At 38.4% G+C, this 19,301-nt stretch overlaps 1 protein-coding gene across 10 annotated transcripts in view; it reads left to right on the top strand.

The window, feature by feature from the left end:
• Positions 1-19,301, top strand: part of arhgap10 (Rho GTPase activating protein 10) — a 50,161-nt gene that overhangs the window by 12,795 nt on the left and 18,065 nt on the right. For all 10 annotated transcript variants that reach the window (XR_006377449.1, XR_006377450.1, XR_006377448.1 and 7 more), the window contains 16 exons: positions 1,287-1,382; positions 1,632-1,693; positions 3,041-3,112; positions 4,121-4,222; positions 6,145-6,255; positions 6,513-6,617; positions 7,109-7,238; positions 7,799-7,905; positions 8,086-8,180; positions 8,931-9,012; positions 9,227-9,269; positions 9,379-9,447; positions 9,999-10,073; positions 14,024-14,108; positions 16,155-16,213; positions 17,588-17,693. Coding sequence is in view for 7 of the 10 variants with exons in the window: in XM_044190093.1 (XP_044046028.1) it covers positions 1,287-1,382; positions 1,632-1,693; positions 3,041-3,112; positions 4,121-4,222; positions 6,145-6,255; positions 6,513-6,617; positions 7,109-7,238; positions 7,799-7,905; positions 8,086-8,180; positions 8,931-9,012; positions 9,227-9,269; positions 9,379-9,447; positions 9,999-10,073; positions 14,024-14,108; positions 16,155-16,213; positions 17,588-17,693 (1,399 nt within the window). In the remaining 3 variants the exon portion in view is untranslated. The remainder of the gene's footprint in view (positions 1-1,286; positions 1,383-1,631; positions 1,694-3,040; positions 3,113-4,120; positions 4,223-6,144; positions 6,256-6,512; positions 6,618-7,108; positions 7,239-7,798; positions 7,906-8,085; positions 8,181-8,930; positions 9,013-9,226; positions 9,270-9,378; positions 9,448-9,998; positions 10,074-14,023; positions 14,109-16,154; positions 16,214-17,587; positions 17,694-19,301) is intronic.

Genomic DNA, 19,301 nt, shown 5'->3' with positions numbered 1-19,301 from the left:
AATACCCCTGCAGCATTCTGTCATGCTTCCCTAGGGGACTGCCGTGGGTCAGAGATCCCACCTCGGGGAATCTCTTCACTGTTTGAAAATAGATTTGGTTTGCTGTGTTTACTAGGAGGGTGGAATTTAACAGCATTTATCCACCTCTCAAATCTGAAATTGTTTTAATGCAGAGTAGTCACCCATGTTAGGCCTCATCTGAGGTTTGGCTAGCAAGAGGTTAGGCTTGGCATTTACATCCATAAATTTCGCCATTTATTAAAGAGGTTAACAGCAACAAGTTTAAAGGGATGTTAACTGATTTCTTGTGTCTGGCTATCCTGTAGGTTTATGTCTATTTTATTTTGAAGTCAGCCAAGTCTCTTAACAACTTGTAACAGCGTGAGGGTCTTTTCAGGAGAGATGTATTGGTTATATTGCTTAGCCTTTCCTTTTGATTAATGAGAGATGTATGCTGTTTTTAGGTTATTAGGGCTGGGCAATACATTGTAATATGAGATTTACTGATATTAAGTTTGCAATGCTGTTGCATTTTTTATGTCATCAGTGCTATGAATGTACAATTACACACTAAATTACATATTGCACTGGCAATTTGGAGGAATTTGTGGAATTGCTAATGTAATATTTGCTTATTTAAGCAGGGACTTAAATAAGACTGACATTGCATTACATTACATTTCATTACTGTTACATCAGCTGTAAAGCTAAATACAATCATATCTTGACAATAAAAAAATGTATATCATATTTTGCCTATATTGAACAACCCTAGGGTATACTGTCAACTTATTTCTGGCACTGTCCCGCATTTGGGTTATACATTGTTAACATCATACTATTTATTTTCTCTTTATTCATGTAAGCTATGACTTGCACACAGATAATGCACACAGTTAATTAAATAAAGTTTGCTCTCTATTCGCATGTGTTAACCTGTGATACCTGCCTTCCTGGTACACTAGGGTTTGATGTGCCACAGAATGTAGCAGGCTGTAGACAAACAGGATGTTTGCAAAGTGGTTAACTAACCAAGTGGTGATGCATCAGACCTACTTTTCATGATGGCTTCTATTATGTTACTTTTTTATAATTTTTTCCGTAGGACAGTATTTTTATAATGAAGCTGACAAGTAATTGTATTGTGTGTAGTCTAAATGTTTTTCTTCAGTAAAACTTGTTTACCTGGTAGATCTTGACAACATAATGTATAATTATATTAAGCATTCTGCCGCATTTTAAATGCACTGCTTGTAATGGCTTTTGTATTTGAATTTTTCTTTCAGAGCTTGGGATGGCACAGCGAAAGTTTGCTCAGTGCCTGGGAGAGTTTCAGTTTGAGTACATTGGAGATGCAAAGACAGATGATGAGAAATGTATTGGTAAGTGTGGGTTTGCCCCTTACATAATGGAAACTAACCACTAGTTTTCTTACCACCACGCAGACATGCACTGTAAATGTTTGTTTACGGTATTTTCTCTACCAGCAAATTAAGAACAGTTTTTGGTGAGCACCTGTGGTGGGAACAACTGATAATCATAATGTATTTTTGGCTGCGTGTGTGTGTGAGAGAGAGTGAGGCAGAATGACTGTATTTATTACCATGTTTGATTTTTTTTTTTTTCTTCAGATGAGTCTTTGCAAGAGTTCTCCTCATTCCTCAGGAACCTAGAAGACCAAAGAGAGCTGATGGTGAGAACAACCAGTCAGAACCTGTTTGAAAGCCAGGGGAAATACCTGTGTGTGTGTCTGTCTGTGTGGTGTATTGCACTTGAATTGTTTAACTGTGTATGTTTGCACTGTGGGCATTTCCGACCAGCCTAGACCTATTACTGTCCATATTTGGTACTTGCATCTATTAATGTCTGACTCAGATCTGTCATCCACCAGAGATCCATACAGGCACTCATAATATAATTTTCTCCAACGTACAGTATAGCCACAGCATCCAGTAGGCAGAGCAAACCAGTAATCAAACAGTTCCTCCCCTTGTGCCGGTCTAAGGGTCACAGTCACAGCACCTGCCTGGGAGTGGCTGCAGAGAGGACATGAGTGCATATTCACATTATTACACCCAAGCTTTAAATACCAAGACAGATTCACACAAGCTACTACTGGCAACAAGGTCCACAGCAATACTGCCTATAACGACATGCCACCATAAAACTATCCTCTGCATCAGGCAGCATTGTTAAAGTTGCAAATTTATAAACCACAAAAATCACACATCCAATATGAAGGAAGTTATAACATTCTTAAAGCCTGCTATTAATGGTGACTGGCTCATGAACTGCTACATTGGAGTGTTAAAAGTGTCACACAATGTTCGATACTGTGGTATTAGAGATGGTACATCATCTTGTTCTGTGATTTATTTGTGACCGCTGTAGATGTTATGTTATTGATATATGTGTCAAAGTTCCACATTTGAAGACTTCTTCTTATGTAAGCAGTAGGCTTAATGGCCAGTGATAGTTAGGGAAAATACTTTCAAAATAAATACATATAAAACATTCCTCTTCTTTGGACAGGGATGCACAATTTAGTGTTTACGACTTTCTATAAACAGCCATTCTCTTGTAACGTCTGTCTGTAGTGTCTGAGGTTAGGGAGTGGGCCCATCATCAGGAGCTGACTGAGATGACTGTTTTAGCGCCAGGCTCAGACCATAATGGTAAACACGCTGCTCAGCACAGCACTGCTTAGCAGAGTGGGATGACATCACAGTGCTAAGTAAGGAAAAGTTGGATGGGTATGCAAGCACAGACATGTCCTGCAGCCAGCATAGCAGAAGCACTAGAATGAGGGGGAAAATACAAAGACTTTATTAATAAATTATTGGAAGATACTTTTAGAATATTAGTTGTGTAATTTCAGACATGTAATATAGTATATCAAGGCCAGTAGGGCATCAATCAAGGCCAACAAACTGTATTCACAAGACTGGAAAATGTTTTTGTGTCATATGAAATATCAATGGGCTTGGTCATTGAATTGAGCAATAATGAAGGCTTTGTTATGGCTTCTGTCTCTGTCTAGATGAGAAACATCACAGAAACCTTAATGAAACCCCTGGAGAAGTTCAGGAAAGAACATCTTGGTACAGTAAGGGTAATGTATGATGGTTTATTTCCTCTTCCCAATATGTTTTGTAGCTCTTAGGGTGCTTTCACACCTAACCTGTTTGATTCGGTTAAAACGAACCCTAGTCCGTTTGTCCGATTAGTACAGTTTGTTTGGGCTGATGTGAAAGCTGGTCTGGTGTGGCCCAAACAACCGCTCTGAGACCCTTGAGAGGAGGGGGTCTTGGCCTGGTCCCAAACGAACTTTAGAGTTCAGTTCGTTTGTGGTGGGAACGTGACCCGACCTCGATCCAACCCAACTACCATAAACTACCAGTAACATATCATGCTTACCGAACACGTCTTCGGTTTAACATGTTGAGGGTTAGCATGTCGCTGTACATGCTCAATATTAATGTTAGCTCCCTTGTTCTGCTCAGTCATCTGAAGGCAGCACATCTTCTTTGCAAAGTGTTAAGCAGTATAGTATTTTCAAGACATTTCCTCGGAGTGCATTCAGGATTCTGCTGGTATAGTTTTGCCTGGTATATTGCCCTGATAATTATTATGAGCAAATGCCAACTGTGCCGTTGCTCCATGTTAAATTGCATAGCAATGTTTCTCTCACAGAAATAGGCACTAGTCCAGAACACAGGACCTTCTTCCTGTATTTACTTTCTTGCACCTGCCCCAGACACATCTGACCAATAACCGGAGTGAACGTTCTCACGTGGTTTGTAATGATGCATTTTGGTTCGCTTGGATTTTTATCTGTGTGAAAAGTAACCAAACCAAGGGGAAAACGCTCCAAGTTTACAAACTCATCAACTGAGTCGGACCAGAGCAAACAAACTATAGGTGTGAAAACACCCTTAGTTGACCTATTTGTATGCTTGGTGTACCCCAATAGTTGTTAAACATTCCGTATTTTACAGTTGGATGCTAATAGCATATGAATTGTGCTACACACATTGCTTTGATTCCTTTGTCCTCAAGAATGATCTAGTATTTTCTTTTTCCTTATATGCTTCTACTCTTTCCACTGTACCTTCTTAAGGCGGAAAGAAAGAGGTATGAGAAAGAAACGGAGAAGTACTACAGCTCTCTGGAAAAGCTTCTGAATATGTCGGCAAAGAAGAAAGAGCCACAGCTACAAGAGGTATTTATCCTTCCCTTACCTCTCCGACAGATATGTAACATGCAGAATTGCAATTCATAATTACAGCAAAATGGATGGAAAAGGGTATTTTGTTTAGTTTAAGAATCCCTGTTTTTGGTTTTTGTCTTTGTGCCTTGCTGCAAAGCCTGTTGGACTGTTTTAATTTCCACTGACATGCTTGCAGCAGCAGTTTTCCTGGCTTGTTTGGAAAGGAAATGTGTACTCACTTGTGCTGTAATACCAATGTCAAACCTGATTGCTGTAGTTTGGGGAACAATCCATGCTACAATACCATGATATGAACATTTTAAATTGTGGAAAATTTAGCAACCTCTCACTAAACAATGTTTTTGCCATGTAGCCATGTAAGGCTTACCCTTATGTTGTATACACCAACCAGAGAGGACACTTTGACATTATGACTGCAGGCTGTTCTGTGACTCTTGTGACTTAAGGGTCTGTGGTACCAACACTGATTTCTATCAGACTTGAATAAATAGACCCAGTGATTCGTTCACAGCCACAAGAGTCATGAACGTCATCAACACTGCATCAGGTGTTGAGTCAGCTCCATCAACAGTAGCATATATTATGAAGAGCAGTGTGTGAACTTTGATCTTACTCATTTTAAAGTGAATAAAAAATTACTCATCAGTAGTTGACATTTAGTAGGCAATTATATCAGCCAGTAATCTTGCTGTAGTAAGAAGGTGTATCACTTATTACGCTTATAGATGCTTTGCAAATGTATTTATGGTAAGCTACATTTTGCTTACACATTAAGTCCTTGTGATATATATATATATATATATATATATATTTTTTTATTATTTATTTATATATATATATATATATATATATATATATATATATATATATATATATATATATATATATATATATATATATATATATATATATATATATATATATATTTTTATATATATTTATATATATATATTTTATATATATATTTTATATATATATTTATATATATATATTTTATATATATATTTATATATATATTTATATATATATATATTTATATATATATATATATATAATTTATATATATATATATATATATAATATATATATATAAATATATATAAATATATATATATATATATATATATATATATATATATATATATATATATATATATATATATATATATATATATATATATATTTTATATATATATATATATATATTTTATATATATATATATATATATATATATATATATATATATATATATATATATATATATATATATATATATATATATATATATATATATATAACAGTCCAAAAACATGCCGGTTACTGTAGATTCACTGGCAACTCTAAATAGCTGTAGGTGTGAGTTTGAGTGTGTCATCTGTCTATACATGTTATACCTGCAACATCAAAGAAACTATATGTTCAGTGTACCCCACCTCTCAACTAAAAGTGATCTGTGATAGGTTCAGCCCACCCGCAACCCAGCATAGGACAAGCAGGTGTAGATAATGAATGGATGGATATTTTGTAATTATACTACTGCTGCTTCAGAAGAGAAATCCCTCCTTTGTTGCACTTCAGTTTTTTCAGGGTTTTTTCCTGTCTCTGTGTAGCTTTTCTCTTATTTGAATCGAGAGTCTAATGATAGCGGGTGTCGTATGTTGTATTATTATTATAGATTATACAGCTCTCTGAGACAAACCTGTTATTTGGGGCTATATACTGTGAATTAACTTGATTTGAGTATTGTCAGTATTTGATAGAGCACTAAGCAACTTCAGTATGCCTTTTCTAAGAATATAATGCCATAACAAGAAAAACCTCAAATTGCACTGTATCACAAAGACCATTATATTTCTTCTTTGCATCTGTCTGTCTCTATAATCATCATGGTGTGTGTTCCCCACCTCCACAGGCAGACATCCAGGTGGAAACTATGAGGCAGCACTTTCAGGAGGAGTCACTGGACTATGTGTGCAAACTGCAGGAGATCCAAGAGAGAAAGAAGTTTGAGTGTGTGGAGCCGGTGAGTGACTGACCTTAGTGGCATGTCAGCACTGACATGGCTTGCCTTTCACATTAATAAAAGTAAAGAGCGATACAGAATGTGTCACATGGGGTTAAGTTTCTGTCTTACTTGAAAACAACTAAACAATCCCATCATATTGTGACATGACTTGATGAATCTTCTGGCCATTGTGTTTTATGAGTTTCTTTTTCACTTGCTGTCTCTTTAGATTAACATCTCTTAATTTGGTTCTTCCTGTGTTGTGGTCTTTTTAGATGCTGGCCTTCTTTCAGACGGTCTTCACCTTTTACCACCAGGGCTTTGAGCTCGCCAAGGACTTTGACCATTATAAAAGAGAACTGCAGATCAATATTCAGAATGTAAGAAATATTAATATTTTATTATTATATTTGTCATTTGGGTAAGGATGATTCTAGCCATGACAACAATTGCTTGTATGCTATTTGTGTGTTCTTGTGCTACCCAAAGAATAGAAAACTTTTTGAGTGGAAAAGGTACCAGAGGGAATTACAGTATTTACTTCCCTTTTTGTCTTGATTTGGCCATCATTTCTTGAGAAAAATATCTGGCTCTGCTTCATGTTTTACTTCTTCAACCACTTTTTAACTTCGTACCTCCATCGGTTTGGTTTCTTCTATTCTGCTGTGCCATTACAGTCCTATCTCTGTTTGATTCTTAGTTTTAGATTACTACTAACCATTCAACTGCTTTCATGAAGATAAGGTGGTTTCCAAGGGAAGCTCATAAATTTTGATTTGCTGTGGCTCTCGTTAAGAAGGGCTTCCTACCTAACCACTGAGTATCAGGAAGTGACTTCCTGGAGTGTGTGTTTGCTTTCTCTCCCTCCCAGACAAGGGGTCGATTTGAGGGTGCGCGGTCAGAGGTGTACGAGCTGATGAAGAGGATCAGGGAGACACCTCAAGAATACAGACAGACCAGCCCCATCAGTTGTGAAGGATACCTCTATGTACAGGAAAAACGTAAGACCTTTATATAGTTCTGATGTGTTTAAATATAGGGTGTCATATTACACCCATTCATAACTCACACTACAGCAAGGAAATGTAATCAAGGCAAGAGTGCATGACAAACTCTCCAAAAATACACTGTCCAATGTCATGGTCAGGAGGGGGTTTTACGGCTTTCCTTCAACTCCTGTAAAAGTGTGTAAGTGAAGTAGTTTTGGCCAATATTAAAACATAACTTTTTGAAATGTTTTTGTGCCTACTGTAGGTTGTCAGTAACAGGAAAGTTTGGACAGACTAGTAATTCTCTATCATCCCTATTATGAACAAAACATAGAGGTTAAAATGCATTTTTTAACCAGCAGCAGCAATGATGCAGTGTGATGCACCTGCAGAATGCTGCTTAAATAGAGGCAAAGTTTTTGTGTTTTATTTTTTTTTCTCAAAGTGGTTCCTCTCACTGACACATATTGTCATTGTGGATGCCTTCCTTGATACTGCTGAAATAAGCAATATTGATTATTTTGATCCAAATAGTGTTGAATGTCTGTCACATCTGTGCCTTGTTTCTCTAGGGCCACCTCCCTTTGGTTCAAGTTGGGTCAAACGCTACTGCACATTTGTCAAAGAGCAGAAGATCCTGCACATGGTGACCTTCGACCACAGATCTGGTGGGAAAATTGTGAGTAGTCATAGAACATACAGAGCAGTGGGTTATTAATGCCGCACAATTTTTACGATATCTCAGCCACTTTCACTCAGCAATCTTTCACTTTTCAGAATGACATGCTATTTTTGTGATTTAGTTTTTTGTCACCACAACATTCTGTACAGTAAATGTTTTATGTTTTGTTTTTTTCAGGGTGAGACAGAGTCTGTTACACTCAAATCCTGTGTTCGCAAAACGACAGACATGTTGGACAGGAGGTTCTGCTTAGAACTCGACATAACAGATCGGTACATCAACTCTGTTTCTCAAACACACTGTAATGACATTAGGCTTGTAGTTGCAGGTATCATTTTACATTGTGTCACAAGTTGTGTTACATATTTGAAAATTTTCTCCCAGATGACTCTTGCTGGAACACAATGCAAAATATTCTCATGTGCCTTATCCATAGCAGTCACAGAGCACATAGATTATCTACATGAACAGTTTTGCTAAAGATCTTAGCTCCATACACTTGCTGATTACAGTTTAGCTTGCTGCTCTGTGTTTTGGATTGGGTTTGGACTGTAGAAGGCAGGACAGTAGGGTTTGTCTTGGAGGGCTACCCTCACACACTTAGCTGGGAGGATTTGTCACACCTTACTGTTCCCTCGTGTAATAGATATCTCATTTTGTCACACAACTTAACTCTGCCCTGCCCTGTAGTATTAATAGCAGAGCAATACCCCAGATTTAGTATGGAAATTCGAGTCCACACATCCATTCTGATTGGAATGAGTAACTTGACATCCATCTGGTCCTGCATGATTGTAGGTCTCATAAACCAGCTGGGATGACTAATAGTGCTCATATTTGTAGTTACTGCAAATCCAAGGTGCAAGTGCCCTTGGTAGAGGGTGTTTTGTTTTTGTTTTGTTTTTTGCTAAGATTGCTAAGCATATTTGATGTTTTATATTGATACTGACATCCCCTAATGCCTCACTGTACTGTAGCTCTAAGGCTTTGCCTAATGCTGATGTGGTATGGCTCTTTCCCAGGCCAGGGACGGTGCTAACAGTACAGGCTCTGTCAGAGGATGACCACAAGTTCTGGATGCAGGCCATGGGTGGGAAGGAACCTGTGAGTCAGCCGTCTATATTATGTCATCATCTACCACTCACACTTGGCTCATGTAGCCCCACTGCATTCTGTTTAACTTCCATTTTATAGAAAATATAGAACAATTCTTTTTAGTTTAATATACTTCCATATACCTGCACTTTACTGTTTATTACAAGGCTTAAGTATACTTGATAAACTTTAAAAAGCCATGAAGATGTTTGTTTGTTTACAGGTTGGACACTATCTTGGGAGGACTCTTTCTAAAGAAAGAGGAAGTAAGTGATCTAGTTGTAACAAAATTTGTATCTGTAAGAGAATATCATTAACTTTCATGAACGCAATGCTTCACTGCGTTTGAAGGTTGTTTTCTTCTTCCATCTGCAGTTGATGCCCAGCTGGATGATGTGGGTTGGAGTTTTGTGAAGAACTCCATTAGCACCATAGAGACGAGAGGTGAGCTTCAGACATGGAAATATGTAAAAGCTCAGTTGAGAGAATTACAAGGTGGTTATTTGGGAAAATTTAATGAGAATTGGTGGATAGTAACAGCTAACATGGGTGCAGTATCTTTATCTGTACACAAGGGGGCAGACTTGCTCCAATATTGAAACAAAAGGCTGACTAGCAAGTACTGCAGGCAGCGTGTACTGTAGATAATACTAATGCCTTTCATTGCGTAGCACTAAAGGTCTTATTAATTTGCTTCAGTCTTCACATGCTTATCAGACCTCTTTTTCAGTCAAAAAATCCATTTTGGTCTAGTCTCTCTCAACGTGCCCAATATTTCGTTATGCAAATGGTCGTCTATCTTACTGAACTTGGTTCAGTCATGTACTGTATCTGCTGTTTAGTTTCCACATACATAATATTATGTCCATAGTCGTTATGATTCATTGCTTGTTTTTGTTTGCCTTTTCTCTTATTGTTTGCTTTGTGTGTTCTTTGCAACTTTATTAAGAAAAGTGCTATACAAATAAAGTTTCTTTATTGATATTACTTCTCAGGTATTAATGACCAAGGCCTGTACAGAGTTGTTGGCGTAAGCTCCAAGGTTCAGAAGCTCCTCTTATTAATGATTGGTAAGTTAAAGTATGTTCTTGTTCTTTCTGCTTTGGAAATGTATTCACACCAAGAGTTGCTGGTAAGAGCTGAATAAAGTTAAATGCTACTGCACTATCTTTGTGATATTTGGTTGCCCCTAGTTAGTTGAATGTGCTGACGTAATGGATGTGTCTGCTGGGGCAATATTAAAAAGATAGTGACTGACAATCAGCCCATGACTCAGCTATCAAAACCATGGCTCTCTAAAGTGTAACAAGTGCCTGAGTGTATCTTTGCCTCACTTCCATTCAGTTTTATATCTCCCAGACAACCAGACAGGGTCCCTCCCCATCCACGTCCTTGTGCTTTTTGGCTTTTTGCTTTATTAACACACTACTGAGGCAGCCTCTCATGTGCTGGTAGCTGGCTTAGTCTGTAAGTCGCCTTTCTCAATTTCCTTTATGCCTTGTCTTCAATCCCTTTCACTCAACTCCATTTCTATAGAGCTTGTCCTCTGTCCTTTCCATTGCTCCTTGTCTGCTCTCTGGTTTCCTGCCGTCTCCAGCTCACTTTCAGCTCTGTGTTCAGAATGACAACAAACTCAGGCGACCGCCAGCCTGTCTCAGCTTCCTCTCCAAAACCTTCCAGACTCCCAACCTGCCGACTCATGCTGTAGACTCCATTAACACTTTGCTGCAGCACTCTAAGAAGTTTCTTTAAAGCCTAAATATGGCAAAAGAAGGGATATTACTTTATATAATGATAATATGTGTGCAAATGTTGGATTACTGATTGACCATATAGAATACATGGACTATTTTCATTAAGCTGCCCGGAACATATCTTATATTTTATCCCTGAAATGACTAATATTTATGACAGAGGTAGTACTACTTCAACACAGACCAGCACATTCACAAACATTTCATGCATACAACAGTTCACAGTGAGTGGGAGAAGCAAGCTTTAAACCCTGAAGAAAGACTTCGGATCCTCCCACTCCTCCTCCTTTTTATCTCTCACCCACCGACATGGCCTCGGTCCAATCAGAGAGGACAGAGTGATAGAAAACGGGTCTCCCATCATATTACAGTACAAACAAAGAGATCGGCACCTATTGAATGTCAGGCAGCAGTATAACAGGAAGACAACTGTAAAAGAGAGCTCCATTCTGTCTCTGAGCTGTCTGTTGTACAGTATGTGGCAGGGGAGTGTGTGGTGTTGGTCGAGATATGGCTATAATAGTTGCTGAGTTAGACTTCTTGGTTCTATAGATATAATTGCAGAGTGAGGCAAATTTGAGGAATGCTGTGAGATGTTTCCAAAGAACTACTCAATACATTCCACATTTTCATGGGTTAAGGCGGAAATGAACCCTGGATGATTTGTCCAAACATGGTGGCCCATTTATTCCAGAGAGTTGACCAGATGCTGAAAAACTTTATGTTGCTTCCTACTTCTGTTAAATAATATCAGTTCAAAACAATACCTTGAAACAACTCATGATTACTTTAAAGGGTTAGTTCACTTAAATTACAAGAAGAAACCCCACTGTGACACCCCTCTGATGTCTCTTTGATTAGGGAGGGTCATTCGCTGATTTAGCTCACCTGGTCAGCCTGGGCCCTCTTGGCTGGTGGTTCCCACAAGGGGTTGCAAGACAAATCTAAGGGTCAGGTTATGCTGGAACAGAACTAGTTTGTACAACGTGTTGTCAGTCAAATGTGTTTATAGTTGTTCCAAACAGCCACACTAGAAGGAGGAGTGAAGAGCTGGCCGCCATAGAGAGGGGGGAGAAGATATCGTTTAAATATAACGGCGCACAGTTTCAGTCTTCCAGACAGTCTCTCCTGGAAGACATTCATAGTGTTGCACTCAGTTGTTCACATGAAAAGTGACAGAAATAGTTGTATAAAGAAGGAAAAGATAGAGATTGAGAGAGAAGTTTAAACCCAGGTTCCTTTCTCACCTCCACACTGCTGGCCAATCACAGCATGAAGTGGCTGTGAATGTCAGCCACAATCCCCCCCCCCAATCCGACGTTGGAAATGTGTGTGAGGAGAACGTTTCTGAAGCTTTTCAACTATCCAACAAGCCCCTCTGAACAACCATACAGATGGCTTAAGGGGTTCTGAGATGAAAAAGAACTGGTCATAAATTGAACATACATGAAGCAACCAGTAACAAAGTAGACATTGCTTCTTCTTAAGGGGTCACAAGCCAAAAATGTTTGGAACCATTGCACTAGGCTGTAAAAGCTGGCACATTTGCTCACTCTCTCCTTCTTTTACCAGTTGGCATCCACCCTGCTTCTTCTCCTTTTTTAAATTTTGGTACCATTCAACACATCTACAGCACATATGTCACACATCCATGCGTTGCTTTCATTGATGACACTGCAAATTTCTACATCCCATTGTTTATTTGGGTTAAGTTCAATACATGATATTTGGTTAAGGTTATCCCGGACTTACTTTCACACTAATTGGACCGGTTTGTCAATACGCCTGTATTTAGTTTTTTTAAAATGATGTATGTATGATGGTCAGGATATTTTCTTCTAGTTTAACAGACCTTTCTTTTGGAAAGGATTTGTATGGCAAAAAGTTTTTCATGGAAGCTGCTACTATGCTAAAGTCACCACACAGTTCAGTAATGTCCCCAATGGCTTAATTTAGATAAGGTGAAAGAAACAAAGAATTACATCTTTGAACTTGCTGCTGCTTTGTGTTTAGCAGTTTCATAATCAATACTACTCCAACTGCTACTGCCAAAATTGTGTTTTGCGTCCTTGACCTAACCAAGTCCAAGCCTGTTTGTGCTAGAGCAGACTGCAGAGCCTGTGTAGACCCCATCAGTCCCAACTCATACACACTTACCGAGGCACAGCTTTGGCTACAAACACTCCACAAAAACATTTGCTTTCACAAGTTGATATTGGACAGGCCATTTTGTGGACAGAGCAGGCAGAGAAACACACAGTCCTCTTCGCTGCAGTGCTTAGACAAAATCAAAAAAATAAATTTTCCCAGTAACACAGACCACCTACCACCCACGAAGCTAAAGTCTGTGTAGTGACCAAGTGGTAACCTCCGGGGCTGAAGTATGAAGCAACGCGAAGTGCCAAAAACTGCAGTTCCTCGAATGGTCATTTGAAGCTCGCTCCAAAAGTGAGTCGACCCCCAAATGCCCAACTTTACAGCAGAAATAAACATGTTTACAGCCTGGTTTCTATAGCTAATTTCCCCCTTCATGACAACTGTGAGGGGGGTGAATTGTTTTATAACTCACTCATTTAAATCATATTAAGGCTTAAATTTATTCATAATAAAGGGCGTGGCCGCTTTGAGTGACAGGTGAGTGCCCTATCAGGTGGCTTACAGCTAGGTGGTTCAGCAACCAGGCTTCATTTGGCCCACCTCAGCTCCACCTCTTTGCCCATTTTTGGATTAGCCGGAGTCAGGGACTGCCAAGATGGCGACGGCCAGAGCCACTGGGAGTCGCCCACTTTGAGCTTCACAACGGCTCTTCAGAAACCTGTGTACATGTGTCTAACTCACAACACTTCACTGACACATTGCACTTCCACATCCTCTGTAATTCCTCAGAGGTTACTTAAGGTGTGACTAAACCCCACTGAATTTTCAGCACAAGACAGCCCTGGAGTCCCTGTGGAGCCAATGAAGTAGTAAGGCATTAATTAAACTTGTAATGAGTATAGAACCAGCAGCCCTCTACAGAAGCTGTAACTTCCTTCCATATCCACTGGGGCTAGACCCGACCCCCCCCAGGCTAGTAGCACTGCTTTTATCCTCCTATGGCTAATTACAAGTTGTATATTTATATTACATATTTGGACTGTCTAGGCTGCCCATGAAATCACACAGGCTGCTTAATGCGAAAAGAATAGTTAGTTGGTGCTTTGTGCTGTTGCCTCAGTCAATGAATTTTCTAGTAAGAATATGTTTCATGATTGTGATTCATTCAGATGAGAAGAGCAACGAAGTGGATCTGTGTACTAGCGAAGACTGGGACGTTAAGACAATAACAAGTGCACTGAAGCTTTATCTGAGGTAAGGATCAGTGGGATGAAAGACACACACTCACACACAGACACATAGACCAATGTAAACCATCTAGAACTGCAACAGTTAGACTATTAATTGGTTTGTCGATTGACAGAAAATTAATCGGCAGCTAATTTGATAATGGATTAATTGTTTATTTTTCAAGCAAAAATGTCAATTTTCACTTTTCTGCTTCTCAGATCTGAGGATTTGATTCTTTACTTTGTCATTATAACTATATATAATATTCTCTGACATTTTATAGACAAAACAATAGATTGTTAGAAAAACTTGGCAGATTAATCACTGATGAAAATAATTCTTAGTTGCAGCTCTAAAACCATAAATTTCTACGCAGTAGGCATTGATTGTTAATTTTCTAGTAATTTCTTAAATCTCTGTTGTGATCAGTTTAACGGCTGAATCTGTGCATTTTGAGTAATGTGACCCCTGAACACATTTTGAGATATAAGGTTGTCATTGTATTGATGCATTCAAACAGAGAATGTGACATGACATGACTAGTCCAGAGACACCTGTGCTTGGTGCATAATTGATCATTTTTATTCATCTTATAAGCTGCCAAAGTGTATTATTCAGAGTTACATGTGTCTAAGCAAATCCACTTCTAAGAGAAGACCCCAGTGCTTAATGGACAATTTTTTATATATATCAACTTTGACGATTATGGTAGAGCCTCTATTCACTTAAATATGAAACATTCTATCCTTTGTCGACTCTGTCTTTTTAAAAATGGCTACAGTGTTAATTATGCAAAGTGCCTTTGTATAATTAACTCCTTGTGAGGTCACATTGCTTACTGAATGCATGTTCCACATTCATCAACTTCTTCCACGTTGACAGATAGCTTGGGTGAAGTTCAAAGATTAAAAACGTGGTTTAGTTGTAAGAAGCTGAGTTTAATTTAAATGCCAATTTGTTTTTGTAAACATGTGCAGTTAGCAGCAAATTGGGTTGGCTTTGCTTATTTAAATGAAAGCAAAGTTGTGTTTTCTGAGTTTGAAATTTGCCCGTTTTCCTTACAAACACAGTAAAAATACACATAAAAAGCTGATACTTAAATATTTAAAACAATTAAGGTTTTAGCTCCATCATAAATCAGTATTGTCGTGCACTACCAAAACATTGTGTTGAATGCCTGTTTTGATTTATCTGCTCTTTAACTTGCAGAATCAAATCATGTTCATTTTGCTGTAACATGTTATTATTGTGATAATAAAGATTTAATTGAAAAGGCAAAATATCAATTATGATCAAAATATTGTCTTTTTTAAAAAAAAATTGGTAGTTTAATTGACAAAAAATAATGAAAAACAATCAAAGCTTTTGATATACTATTTGATTTTGTATTTTCACTACTGTTAACTAAAGTGTTACCATCAAATCGTAATCATGTTTTTTCATGTAATTTTAAGTGGCCACTGCAGTATAACAGCGTGGGAGTACAAGTATTCTGATCAGGATGGAAATGACAAGTCCTATTAAAAGGGGTTAAGATTGTGTTGTGATGGGCTGATTTTAAGCTTTGACCCTTTCAAGGAAGCAGTTTGACATAATGGGCTGTGGGTCGTAGGACTCTGTCACACTCAGTCTTCTCATCCAAAAGTAAAGGAGAGCTTTACTGTGTTAAGTCAGGCAGTACTCACCGCAACATTTAGTCATTTTTAAACTCTGTTTAAGCTATCATAGCATATCCGTATTATAATGCTATATAAAACCATGCTGACTGTTGCTCTGACTTGTCTTTTACTTTGTGTCGGGCCTGCTAGAGTAAAGCAGGGTCAATCTCAGTTTCCTCTGAGGCTAAGTACCTTTGGCCACTGGCCAGCTGCAGTGTGAAAGTACCTTCAGATGAACTTGGTTATCTCAATGCGTGCACCATCTAATTCCATCCCCTGGCCTGGCCACATTAATCATTGCTGTGTGCAGACCCTATAAAACAGTGTGCCAGCTATTTCTGTCCCCCCTTTGCTCACTTCAACTCTCCTTTCACATCCAACCCCCCCTCCCCCCCTCACTATCTCTTTGAAGGAGCCTTCCTGAGCCGTTGATGACCTATGGACTTTACAAAGACTTTATTAGCCCTGCGAGTAAGTTTGAACACCTCTTATACCACCGCTTGATCTGAGTACAGACCATAAGCAAACAACATGTGTTGCATCAGTCTGAAATTCTTCTTCTGTGAGCTATTGAAAATATGGAGTCAAGTGAAAAACAGATTACTTTTAAATAATTATTGCTATACCTTTATGTCTTCTTACTTAGTTTCAGAAATGTGTTATTCTCTGCACTCACTAACGTGTGTGGTAGTAAATCCCACCATCTGAGGACACTCTTGTCCTGTTTTTTTTATTATGAGAAATGTGAATATATTTGTTATTACCTTCCAGTTAATACAGTTGACCCTCCCTGGTTGACCAAAAAAGCCTTTCAGCTGACTTTGGCTTAGACTTACATTTTTAACACTTGCATTGTGCTTCTATTTCTAATTTCTACCTGATTTAACTTGCTACTAAAAATGTATAGCCAAATAACCCATTAAAGGTTAAAGCTAAAAGGTTTAAAATGATAACTATGCTGTAATTTGCATGCCCTCAAATGGTCCAGTGAGTGACCTTGAACAGCAAAAAGACACTTTTTTTTTCTCGCCCACAAACATCATTTATGTATGAAATGTTTTTAAAGCAAGCCAAACTTGAATCTTATTACAACAAGTGCTATAATTGGATCAGGTTGACATTTTTATCAGGCACTCGCAATGCCCTCATAACGAGGGGGAAAAAATGGATTAGCAATGAATATTTTTTTTGATGGATGACAGCATCCATAAGAGGCTTTTTCCATGTTTAAATCCTTGTCGTTCCCATAGTAATGATATTTTGTGTGTATGTGTGTGTTTCTGTGTGGGCGGTCAGATGCCCATGTGTGAGGAAATGTTTAAGAGATGATCTTGGGGGTTTTAACACAACCCTTTTATACGGTAGCAACAGTAACGTAAAGCTATCTCCTCCGCCAGCATAGTGGTCCCTGCTGCCAAATTCTGGGAGGCTTCAGACCATATATCACTATCACACCTCTTCTTCACTTATTTAAACCGGAATGTATCATCCTCTAACCCTTATACTTGATGGTGGTAGCCTCTGATCATTATGTCCTTAAAGGTCCACTAACTTTTGCTCAATTTAAAATCTTCCAGAATGTATCCAAAAAGGTTTTTAGGACTTTTGAAGTAATAGAGGGTTCAATTCTTCCACTAAATAACTGGTGTTTCTGTTCCTTAAACTGACCTGATGTCACTGCTCAAGTCAACAGTGTATGCAGTGTATCATCATCTCTTTAAATTTGCTGTTTGCTAATGTTGTACAGTATTGGATCGCAGCTGCGTTGGCTCTTTGCCGCCTGAGGAGCACAGAGAAATCCATGTAGTTTAATGCGAGTTTATGGCTGCTTCTGCGTTTGAACAGAGAGCGGTAGTCCAGAGTCTCGCATCCAAGCCATCCACTGCCTGGTCCACAAACTACCGGAGAGGAATCGACAAGTCCTCGGGCTGCTTATGAAGCATCTGGCCAAGTGAGTGTTCATAGTTCCTTGGTCATAGTTCACCCAATCTCCACCCCCTCTCTCTCTCTCTCTCAGTTCTCTCTTTCTGCTCTTCCTGTCTGTCTCCTCATTCTCACTCCACATGCTTTTTCTCTCTCTCTCCCTCACTCCCACTCTCTTCACTCCCCCTTCCCTGCTGTCACTCCATCTCTTCTCTGTCTACTCAGTGACTGCTGGGTAAGAAAACTGATGCTACTAGCATCTTAACGTTTTTTTTTTGTTTTTTTTTTGCCTTTTCTTAGGTCATTTTGGTGTTTATTTAAAGTTGTTGAAGGAGGATTGGGTAGCGTATCGTACCTGTTCAGCATGCCGTTGTGCAGCCCACCAGTGAAGTGAAATGAAATGGACCTCTCAAATTAAGCCCTCTCTTGAGATTACTCTATACACCCCTGGATGGACCACTATTGTGCATTACTCCATTTGTGAGATTAGATAGGAAAAAAGATTTAAGAAATAATGTTAGCTAACATTACAAGGTTTTACCTCAGCAAGCTTTTTATAAACTAAATATGAGCAAATTGAAGATAAGTAAATAATCCCTCTTCCCTGAGGCAGTGAAAGTCTGGTGGATCTTATTTCATAGAAACCCGCTGCAGAATCAGGCTCTGGTAAAAAGGCAGCGCTATTGAAATTGAATTTGGATTATCCAGCGTGAAATTCTCCAGACTGGAGAGACTCGAATATTTTTCTGAAGTTGGCGTGTGTGCATGTCCTGCAGGGGAAGGAAGCAAAGCCAGAATTTCACACTGCTATCTGAAATGGTTTCAGAGATGTTATAAATGTGAGTTGTCACCAATGTTTTTGTCTTCAAAGGCATCCTTTGAAGCTATTTAAACTGTCTCTCTGCAGATGCACTGCATATCATCATATTCTAAGTGTGAAATCTCCTCACCTGTCCATATAACTTTTACGTTAAATAAAGGTTTTTTCTCCACTTTTTTGACCTCCGAAGATAAAGTTTAATCTACTAAAGGTGTCCCGATTTCAAAGCTGATCTAGAAGACATTTAATCAAACCTATCATTCCTCCATGTCAAATGTAATTACCGTGTTAAAATAATCAGAATAGCCACTGCCAGAAGTATTCATAGTCGTTGGAATCGATAAGGAAAGCCTTATCAGTGGTGTGTGTATCTTCAAAAAGTCAAAGTAGATGCACGAATGCTCTCAGTTTTGATTTAATGTTATATTCAGTGTAGGGGACTATATATGCCAAAAGTGTAGGCTCAGGTCAAGTTAATGTTTGGGTTGGAGTATTGGCTAGGATTCACAGTTTTCAGTGCCTCTGTGATGTATGAAATAAAATAAAAAAATCTTCAAGAAAACGTTCTGTTCTAAATGTGAAAAACTAAAAAGTAATACACAGAAAGAAATAGGTCAAGAGAAGGTTCAAACTTATTCATCAAGATAGCATTGTATTTCTTGAGCATTTTGGACTTTTGATATGCTTGCTTATTGTGAAATTATGCATTATAGGAAGAAACAATGCATACTTGAAGGTTTCCTGCAGTGAGGTGGTCCAGAGGTCGGCCACATCTCTGTTCACATCAGAACTATTACTATTTTAGGAAATGAAACA

The sequence above is a fragment of the Siniperca chuatsi genome, linkage group LG3 (genome assembly GCF_020085105.1).
Source record: "Siniperca chuatsi isolate FFG_IHB_CAS linkage group LG3, ASM2008510v1, whole genome shotgun sequence".
Lineage (NCBI taxonomy): Eukaryota > Metazoa > Chordata > Actinopteri > Centrarchiformes > Sinipercidae > Siniperca > Siniperca chuatsi.
The sequence above is the reverse complement of the archived record's forward strand: the minus strand, read 5'-3'. Positions and strand labels throughout refer to the sequence as shown.